Source organism: Engraulis encrasicolus, chromosome 16, assembly GCF_034702125.1.
Source record: "Engraulis encrasicolus isolate BLACKSEA-1 chromosome 16, IST_EnEncr_1.0, whole genome shotgun sequence".
Classification (NCBI taxonomy): domain Eukaryota; kingdom Metazoa; phylum Chordata; class Actinopteri; order Clupeiformes; family Engraulidae; genus Engraulis; species Engraulis encrasicolus.
Window position 1 is genome coordinate 5,639,709 of NC_085872.1, and position 11,120 is coordinate 5,650,828.

At 39.0% G+C, this 11,120-nt stretch overlaps 1 protein-coding gene across 4 annotated transcripts; it reads right to left on the minus strand.

The window, feature by feature from the left end:
• Window positions 1–2,021: 2,021 nt before the first annotated feature.
• On the minus strand, window positions 2,022–10,805 carry tmem154 (transmembrane protein 154). Of its 4 annotated transcripts, none has more exons than XM_063218400.1 (9): window positions 10,645–10,805; window positions 9,641–9,721; window positions 9,267–9,317; window positions 9,003–9,077; window positions 8,011–8,157; window positions 6,161–6,215; window positions 5,249–5,325; window positions 4,837–4,883; window positions 2,022–3,215 (listed from the first exon to the last, which is right to left on the minus strand). In XM_063218400.1, the coding sequence occupies exons 1-8, from the start codon at window positions 10,700–10,702 to the stop codon at window positions 4,849–4,851; spliced, it is 579 nt and encodes a 192-aa protein (XP_063074470.1). In that variant the 5' UTR covers window positions 10,703–10,805; the 3' UTR covers window positions 2,022–3,215; window positions 4,837–4,848. The 4 variants fall into 4 exon arrangements, with proteins under 4 accessions (XP_063074470.1, XP_063074469.1, XP_063074468.1 ...); XM_063218399.1 differs by having other exon boundaries at window positions 2,022–3,218; XM_063218398.1 differs by lacking the exon at window positions 4,837–4,883.
• Between the last annotated feature and the right edge of the window lie 315 nt (window positions 10,806–11,120).

Genomic DNA, 11,120 nt, shown 5'->3' on the forward strand with positions numbered 1-11,120 from the left:
AGGCAGCCCCAGACCCCGAGCAACAAGGAGGCACCCAGTTAGCTTTGTAAACAGTGAAACACCACCATGCAAACGTGTCAGAAAACATTGCAATTACTTACCTCAAAAACTCGCTACGTCTGATGAAAAGATCTAGTGTCTTTTGCCACAGATTTGTATTTCCTCGTTTTCTTCAGTAAACCCAAATAAAGACGAGATCACTGATGTGGGTGTCTCTGGTGCCGGTCTCTCTCCCCCTGTGGGAGTCGTATTTCTTAGCCTAGCTGGGTACCCTACGACGACGTTAGCCAACTGACTCGCTAATCTTTCGTAAAGCTATCTATGGGGATGGCTTCTTCCAATTATCTGACGTGATACGCTCCCAACTTCCTACGAGATCCCGTGGTGTATTTGACACCACTGACCAGCTTAGCAACGCCGTCTGTCTGTCTGTGTGTAGTCGCCCATAAGAGAAACCTTTTGAGATAGAGCTACACAGTTGACAGCATAACCTGTTCTGTCTCTCTATCAGTGGGGCTTTCTCATCCGTTATTACTGTGTGTACTGTACCCACAGATGAGGCAGTGTCGCAGGAAGATGATGAAGTGGCTACTTCTCTCCATATGGCACTGCCAATTTCATCCCTGTCACACAAGTAGTTGTTATTAAAAATAAAATAAAAAAATACACATGAAACACACACACACACACACACACACACACACACACACACACACAAGTAGGCCTACACAATCATGGGATGTAAGAATGTTAAATCTGTCAATTAGCCTAAATCTGTCAACCTTTTCCATTTGGGCATTGTCAGTAAGCTGTATTTGTGTTGGAGACACAGATGTGAGCTATGATGCTATAATCAGATACAAAAACTGGTTCTTGAGATGCATGAAAAAGTGGAACTAAGATCAATCTTGCTAATCTTGCGAGATCCTTTTTTTAGCCTATATCACACCCTGCATTAACAGGACGTCATGATTTTCCATTTTCAGATTAATCACTGTAAAGCATATTCCATGAATTGGTAAAGTAGGCCTATGTTACTGTGAGGGATTGTAACCTACTGTAGCCTATGCCAGTGGTTCTTAACCTGGGGTGCGGGCACCCCCTGGGGGTGCGCCAGACATTTTAAGGGGTGCGCGGAATTTTGTTTGTGTTGAGGTTGTGACCAAAATTCTGCTTCCAAACGTTATAATTAGGCCAAATCAAGACCAAATTAAAACGTGTTTTGGTCCCCATATAAAGTCATTAAAGTATTGATTAATGTCTAAAGCTAGAATTATTGTAATTAATCACTCAAATATTTGTTTAGTGCGTATACACGCGTAGCCGCTTAGGTTGGGGGTGCGCGGCTTGTCTTGGGCACAGGTTAGGGGGTGCTTCAAGAAAAAAAGGTTAAGAACCACTGGCCTATGCAATGGCATATTGGGCTTTAATCAGAAAGGAGACAGCAATTTGAGGTTTGAATAGCCTAAAACTAAGGACGGTGTCAGAAGGACGATTGAAGTAAGCCTACATGTCAAAATTCATTGAACACAGATCCTCTCACTATATCAGCAAGTTACATGAATGAATGTGAATGAATGAATGTGATTTGAGTTGCTTAGAAAGAAAGAAAACAAATAGTGTCCAGCAATGCAAGAATTTCACTGTTTATACTTTGGGCTGGATATTCTTCATCTACACGGTCTTGATTATGTTGTCAGTGCACTTTTTTTTTTGCTTTGCACTCGTATTGACATTCACAAAATCTCAATGATGGGTAAGCTTTAAAGTCACCAGTGTGTTGGGCCTTTTTAGTATTCCATTATCCAATGCTGATGTGGTATGTTTGAGAATATATTGTTGAATGTTTTGTTGGCCCAGCATTTCTCTTAAACTACAGTGCATAGTAGGCCTACATGTTGTTGGTTGTTATTGATAGTTGCATTGTAATGGATCATGTGTTACACTAGCTCCCCCCACTGGCCAGTGTTATTGCTATTACCACACTTCACTCGCAGCGCATGGGAGTGACCCAGGGCAGGCTTGTCAGCTCAAAAAAAAACACAAAATTTAATAACTCACTTTAACATTATGGTGTGAAATGCCTGATTTTGTCAAGCTTTATTGTCAACAACACGGAATGTTTCAGTTCAGACCACTCTATAGACAGCAGCATCTAGAGTCTAGACGGCAAAAAAAAAAAAATCTTTTTGAGTGACTTTGCAAATATTAACACTGAAATCATGCCATCTTCACATGAGAGTAATTTGAACATGCATGGCTCTACACTATTGTTTTAAATGCAACCCTCCTTATATCTCTTACTTCCTGTACACAAGTGCAACCGCCTTATAATAGCTAATAAAATACACATTTTAGAATACTCTCTCTTTTCTTTATACTCGCATAAATTAGGCACATTCAAAAACAAAACAAAATAGCCATGATCATGTATGGACTCAATGGACTCACGTTTTGAGCAATGTTTCTGCATGTACTTAAATACTGTACATGGCAGCTAGTTTGGCAAAGGATCTCAAACACAATGAGAAATGGAAATAGGCTCTCCAGGGGCCTCCTATTTGCTTAGGAGAGGCAAATAGGTACAAATAAAGTATGTAATGTATTGCATTGCCAATTCCCTATATAGTTAAATTCAAACATTTTATGACTGTCATGTAGGCCCTATGCATGAAAGAGTCAAGTTTCTGGGTGCTTCTTATACATCCATGCCCCAAGTAATGTTGAAGTAGTGGATAGATTTGTTTTCAGGCAAAGGAGGCCCACATGGACACAGTCACTTCCTGCATTTGCTTTAGAAAGATACTCTTCCATGTCTTCTCTGTTTGAAACGTTTCACCACATAATGTACAGCAGATTATCAATGTGTGAGCAAAAGATAAACAACATCCTTAGCAATCTGAATGAAATAACATGTCAAAGACTTTTCTAAGAAATTTCTTACATACAACATATTAAAAGCAGAAATGTGACCAGGACAAAAGTAAATTGCATTATTAAAGAAACACTATTCATTACATGCTCCAGGAGGTCCACGGAGCCTGGGTTGCACAGGTGCAGATGGCGTCATGTAAGCATGGTCCAGTTCCCCTTGACAGTGGTTTAATGTTTATGGTTTTGGAAGACAGTTCTGTGCTGGGTGCTACATGGCCATACTGCTCTTTTTGTTTTTCATTTGGTAGAAATGCAGTAGTGACAAGGTACATCCCCCTTTTCTTCTAAAACAGAGGTGGGAGAGGGAAAAGTAGAGATTATTGCATCAGTGCAAGATATCCTTAGCTATACAAAGTCAGAATATGTCTACATTTCACAAAATCAATCATTGTTTATTTTTGTTTTACAATTGAAGAGTTCAGATGCAAAACCCCCTAAGTGCCTTTTCAGAAAACAATCTTAATTCATTTTTATTTAATACAAAGCTATCACAATTGCATATTTTAAAATTTGTTTATGTAATATAACTATTTATATGTATTATCAAGTACATGCATGTAAACCAAACCAACAATGGGGTTCTCTAAAAATATAGAAGTGCAGGTCTTCAGAAATGGAGTTAGGGGGTTTTGCATCTGAACTCTTCAATTTGAGAATTAAAGGGACACTGTGGTCAAAAAAGGTACTGCAACTGGGCTTTGAAACTGGGCTGCCTATTGCCAAATTTCATCTTTACATGAAAGTTTACTGAGTAATAAACAAATATTTTCTAGTATGGTCCAAGTACAGTCATTTTTGCAGCTAAAACTGGCTATGTTTGGAAATTCAAAATGGCGGACCATGGAGAAGATCCCCCTTTTCATGTATGAAAAGTGCAATTTTTCCAGTCATAATGAATAGAATTTGATGCTGGTGGTAAGTATTCATGAAAAAGGTAACATTAGTGAATGAGCAGCATGAATTCTGGAAATAAACAACTAAAAATCTCACACAGTGTCTTAATAAGCAGGACAGTCTACTAATTTCTTAGTAACAGCTTTATTCACTTAAAAGTAGAGCTGGTAGAATTTGTGTATTTGACTTGCACTGGCTGAACATCTGCCTGATTTGAAGTCAAATGTTGGTGGAATTGCAACAGAAGATCTTCACCATCCACCAAATTTCTCTTAAAAAAAGGAACTGGATTCTAATGGGTCATGGCTTGATTGATTGATCATCAATGAATAGAGCTATTGCCAATTCTCTGGACATAATCTGTTTAAAGTCTGGCTTGTTGTAAGAATGCACAGTGTTTTCTTCACACCCTTTTCCTCGTTGCCCATTTCTAGGCCAGTATGTGCTTGACTAGGCAACTCTGCCACATATGCCTTACATAATAGCTAGCAGATGTTGGATCCTCTACTATCCACTACAAGGAAGGAGCAAGTCACTGCCCTGTGTTGTTGCCAGACCGTACAGAATGCATGACGGACACTGAATGTGAACATAATCTTGACAAAATGTGATCAGAACAGTTTATATGTTAAAAATAATGTGATTTGTGCAAATTGTGCAAATATTGTACTAATTGTAAGCAATTTCACAGTGAATTTAACATTTGATCCCATTTTCACTCTATACGTGTTGGCCTACATCATGTTGATGACGTACTTACTGGTGGTGGAATTTGATTTTGGAGCATTAGTTATGTCATGATCAGGGTTTTGATTTTCAATAGAACTTATCATCCAATTGTCAGACCACGTTTTTGAAAGAAATTTGTTGTTGCTCTAGGCCTACATACTGTGTCACTAAATCTTATCCAATCATTCAAAGGAAGTCATTGAAACAAATCAGTCGGCCTTGTGATAAATGTGATGTTCCAGGCTGTATGAAGATATCATTTCATTTCATAATTCTCACCATTTGGTTCAACTATGCAGGCTCACAGTTCATATTACTGCCACCACCTGATGAAACAAAAGGTCAGAGTTGAAAAGCTGTGTTGACCACACCGGGTCTTCCTAAGTTGGACATAGCCCTACATTCTGCTCACCACATCTCAAGGTAAAGGTGTATAGTGCCATCTATTGGTCAAGTATTTTATGTTCTGATATATTTCTCAAATCCCTTGTCATCATTCTTCAAATAGTTTGTGTTCTAAATTAGTAAATGTCAAAAGACATTAAGGCAGGCGACTCATTCAGGAATTAAATATAGATCAGCTATTTTATTTACACATTCCTACACAAAACTTTGCATATGGTAGCATTCAAGGTTTTTTGAATGATATTATGTACATATAAGATATGAAAAATATAAGAATAACATATACCGTCTTTCACCATCCATTTTTCCAAGTCCTCCATCTCCAACTCTAGCACAGAAGGAACATCATCTTCAAACATTGGCCTGGAAAAACAAATTTGTCCTTTAAATTGGTTGAAGTGTGTTATATACTGTATGTTATGACATAAGTATTGTGTTTTCGGATCCAAAAATATAACCACTGTATCTTGCTTTACATTGGACATAGTTTATATGAACATGCATGCAACCATTTTAAAGAATAAAGTCTTTTCCCAAAACTTGAGGCTGACCATTGAGATACATCAAAAACATGTTTGCCACAACTGGGGCCTATACTACAAAGCTGGTTCAGGATAAGTTAAGGTTAAGTTAAGAGGTAAGTCATCTAATACAAGAGCTTTTCTTAAGAAAATGAGGACCAGGCTCTTCTATCAGATGATTTACCTCTTAACTTAACCTCAGCTTGTCCTGAAACAGCTTTGTGGTATAGGCCCCTGATAAAAATGTCTACACATACTGACTGAAAACCAAAACACACACTTCCTGTTTGTGGCATGTCAATTCATGAAGCTGTGAGTGTGTTTTTCCACTAAGGAAGATTGTTTTCAGTTGATATACAGTGTCAGCTTTGGCTCCAAATAGACTTTCCTATTTATCATGCTTTTCAAGACTATACATGACTGTCCCTCATGTGCCATCATTAAAATACAGCCTAAAACAGTTTGTAAAGCAGACTGTAAGAACTTTAAAAGTTGGTGTATTCACAAATGCAAACTGATAATTAGAAATTGCACTTTATTCAGCCTGTCTGTAACCATTAATACAAGTAGAAAAATAACTATTCTGTGTCTGTATGCAGTAATAGAATCATAGTTAACCCATTAAGTATTTTAATACAGTGTGGCACAAGGTTTAGCTTCTAACTGATGATACTTACATTGGGACCTTTTCTCCCTCACAAGCATCCAAGTACACATCATGATGCGGAATATCTGAAACACATCAAATGGTGTATTGTGGGGCACATATAATCCAAGACTGACACACGCACGCACGCACGCACGCACGCACGCACGCGCGCGCGCACGCACACACACACACACACACACACACACACACACACACACACACACACACACACACACACACACACACACACACACACACACACACACACACACACACACACACACACCAGAATTCTTGTTCTGTCAGTGTTTCTGTGGAGAGTAATAACGATGCTGCCTTCATTTTAAATTAAATGTAATCATCTACAAACCCCAACTCCGGTGAAGTTGGGACGTTTGGTAAACAGTGAATAAAATCAAAATGCTATCATTTTCAAAACATTCAATCTATTCATTAGATGGAGAATAGTGAAAAGACAACATATAAAGTGTTAAAACCGAGAAAAAATATTGTTTTGGGGGACATATGTACTCATTTCTAATTTGATAAATCCAACACGTCTCAAAAGAGTTGGGACGGGGACAATAAATGGCAGCAAATCTCGAGGAAGACTAAAAACAAAACTAAAGACAACACTTAACAGTTAAATACATTAACCGATGAGATGATTTTATATAAAAAAAACAGTGTTGCTTTCAATCTTGGACATGATTTCACCAGCTTAAATGGTGGGTGTATTCCTTGTCATGTTTAGCAATGTTTTCCTTTCTGTAGTGCTTACAGTGTGACAGGTCTTGACCAAAAGCCCACCATTTTATCACCTGCTGGTCCTTATGATGGAGCCAAACTGTTAAAACATAGTAGAGAATGCAATTTGACCTTACTATGTGGCAGTAATCGAAGATCTCCCTTCAAAATATAATGCATGAGTGGCTTTTCATGCTGTTTAAAACCCATTTATACCATTCAGCACTGTATTTAACTCTACAGATGAGTGAGAACATCTTAACCAATGCACTACTGCACCCGCATGCCATCATGGAGGCTGACTTTTGAAGTTAGCACTAACACAAGTTGGATGGTCCATTTTCACTGTAGCACAGGATGTGCAATGCTCTATTATTGTCAAAAAGAATGGACTTCTACAACTTCTGCTGACTTCTGTAAGCAAAGGACAGTTTCCCATGTCTTCTGGGTCTATTTCAAGTGAGCTCAGGTGCTTAGGAGAATGTTACACCCCAATATCATTTGCACGCATTAAGCATTCTTAATATGGTCAATTTTCAATAGCTCTAGCACTCCAGGAATTAGAGTGAGACTACAGCCAATATATATTTCATGATGTCATGAACCTATACAATGATTTTAGTAACAAAAATATGTCTTATATACACTCAATCGTGGTAAATCAAAGGGAATTCAAAAATATATGTAATAACTATGGTAATTATTCCCTTTGCATCTTTAATTCTGAGTGACTCAGCCTCTCTGTGATGATCTTGTACCTGGACACCTATATTGTCCGTCAGTACAATTCATTTTGAAATGTTCTTCTTTGTTGTTTTATCTTATTTGGATGTTTACTAAATTTCACTGATCCCCGTCCCAACTTATTTGAGACGTGTTGGATTTATCAAATTAGAAATGAGTACATATGTCCCCCAAAAGAATATTTTTTCTCGGTTTTAACACTTAATATGTTGTCTTTTCACTATTCTCCATCTAATGAATAGATTGAATGTTTTGAAAATGATAGCATTTCGATTTTATTCACTGTTTATCAAACGTCCCAACTTCACCGGAGTTGGGGTTTGTAGAAGGATTGAGACAGAGGTTTTGTGACATTGTATGTATTGTTGTCATGCATCTGTATTTTACCAGGACTAGGAGCTTTGCTTTTCAACCGACGGCAAATCATCACCAATGCCACCACCGTGGAGATGATGACCAGAACCAGGACCAAGGGAATTATGATGATGACTGGGTTGGGGAAATCTGGGTCCTCTTCAATGCCCATCGGATAATCTGTTAAAACCATCAAAACTTGATCATATGCAGAAACTTTCTCACTTTAAAGTAAGTTTTCCTTCTAGTCAAATACGTATGTGAACTGATACAAAAGATGGAAACCGGTCTATTGTGTTTTCTGCTGCAGGAAGTTTTTCACCAGAATGACAGTCAATGTGCCTGTAGCAAGCATAGAAAGTACCCATCAGGCAGTTATTACAGAGTAAAAGACTGACGATTCTAGACAGGATGAGTACTGTACATGTGACCCACATACTGTGCACAGTGAGACTGCAGACAACTCAAACTGAGAAAGGAAGATGCTTCAGTTTGCAAAGAAAGATCCACCACACCACCATTTGATTCTCCTCAGTCTATTCAATAATGGCAGAAATCGTATGCAGTAGGCCTACATTGACATCTTCACTGCAAATGTGCTTATTTGCATTTCCAAAGTCAAGATGGATTGCTTTATCTGTCTTTATCAGCGGAACAACCACCAATTATGTTCTTTGCATGTCAGCAAATATGGCTCTGTGGCAGTGTCAGGTGAGCTACATAGAGCTGCACATGCAGGCTCCAGTTTGAAGTGGAAAGGGCTTCTGTGGGAAAAGCCATCCCTCATGCTGACTCTCAGTAAAGAGTGTATTCCTGCTGTACTGGCATGCCAGTTACCCGCATCAGGATTGAATCTCTCATTTCAACCATATCCGCGCGGAGCAGTCAGCAAGGGCATCGATTACATACTCTACACATATCCATTGCACTTAATAATAATAAAATCTTAACTTGCATCTATGCTTTTGTGTCAAGATTGTAAGTAAGGCGTTTGCGTGGTGGGGGTGCAACGCAACACACTGTACCTGCTGAGCCTGATCCTGATCCCTCCTCTGTGGTCCCCTCAGGCAGCAGTCCTTCGTCATCTGTAATGGATAAATCTTTTCCACAATATGTGAATTAATTGTACTGATACTGCTATCTAGCTTGAAATGTACAAAAGGTTCTATTTTACAATGACGTTTTCGTCCTGAGGCAGTAGGCCTATATGTTTGCATTCACGACTAGTTGGACTACCGTTTGGAACTTTATGTCTTCTTCTAGGGACAACCAAAGCTGATTTTGCATACCTAGCGATTCTGTTGGTTCAGGTAGCTCTGTTCCTGGTAGTGGCGTAGTCTCTGGAGACATTAAGGCAGGATTAGTTAGGTGTTACATCTAGAAACATCAAGAGGTGTTATAGAATGTTTACATGTGTGTGTGTCACTTAAGAATATGCAGTTATGGGCTTCTGTAATTGAAAGAGAAAAAAGCACGAAATCTAAAAACATCTGTTTGAGTCATGCTTTGAACTCGTAAAGGAGTCTTTCAAAATGCCTTTTAAAGCACCAAAACATATTCTATCATTGATGCTTTTAACATGAAAGCCTGTCCTCTGGTCAATTCACAAGTGGTACACATGGGACCAGGAAGTGAGATATTGTAGGGAAGATAAGACTCTCACCGGTTGTCTCTGTTGGGGGCACTGCTTCATCCCCTCCTTCCCCTCCATCATCTCTATCATCCCCATCTTCCTGACAAAGTGCTGGAATCAAATTTGCACAGCATGCCTTTTGAAAGTGTTTCTCAAAAAGTAAGATAGATGCATGCGGAGGGCACAACTGTCTCAATAGGGGAAGTGATATGGCTAGTTGACATAGGCCGGTTTGCAAACGTGTTCTACCATCTTGCCTGGCTCTGTAAAAGCTCTGTGGGGAGATGTTATCTGTCCTAGCTTGCTTCAGTCTGGTGGCAACATATTCTGAAACACGTCTGAACATAAATGCATACTTTGTACTAAAATGAAACTGACATTTGTATGAACAGGTTTGAGGTGAACATAATCAACACTTAGGTCGATTAGATACATTTTTGAGGACAATACCCATAAACAGAAACTGCGAAGGTAGGTGGTCATAGATCACGCACTTGAGAATTTGAGTAAGAAAGCCTCCAAATGCAGCATCCTGAATTGTAATACCACAAAAAGTTTTCCCTTGAAAACAGGCTGACATTACTATCATAGTATGTATTGTTGGACATCATAAATTACTAGCTGTTAATTTCATATTAATTTATGAATCCTACAAAACAATTCAGAAGTGTTTAGGGTGAGAAAACTATTTTAAGTATGTTTCCCCACAGAACACTTACATAGAACAACTCATTCAGAGCACAATTGTGTAATCTTTCCTCATGCAATTACTTGGTCATGTGTCATCCTATGTGTTATCTCTTTTAAGAGAACTGAAAGACTGTTGTAGCTCAACCTCAAGGACCAACAGGCCTTTACAGTGGGTAAATTGTTTGTAAAGATCTTATTAGACAACCAACAACACACTCCACAGTAACTTCTGAGTTCAACAATCCATTTCTTCAGCAGATAAAGAGGAAGAGTCAAGAAAACAGAAATCCTTTTTCTCTCAAAGGAAAAGGAAAAAAGCGTTTAGTCTCTACTCACACACCCACCTCTCCTTGTCAGGCTGGCTGTCACTGCCAGGAACAGTAGTATCTGTGCTGGAGTCATTTCCCACTGGCCTTAGTACTGTTTATTGTCACCCACACTGGCCAAAGACATGAAGAACTGCCATCGCTTCACACTCTTTCTTTCTCTCTCTCTCTCTCATGACATCCTGCTTCCTGGTTCAGCTTTGACTCACCTACAGTTCTTGGGAGGGGATGAAATACTTCCCTCCCTTCTCTCTCTCTCTCTCTCTCCCTCTCTCTCTCTCTCTCTCTCTCTCTCTCTCTCTCCCTTGTTCACAGGTGTGATGCAATCAGCGGAGAGCTTGTAGCCACAAGTCTAGCAATTCTCCAGCTAGCTGTGAAAACAAATTCCTCTTTTAGGTATGCAGACTGACAAAAAAAAAACCTAAGGGCAAATTGAATAGTGGAAAGGAGCAGACCAAGAGGCGTTCCTGTATTTTACAGTCTTTGAAGGTTTA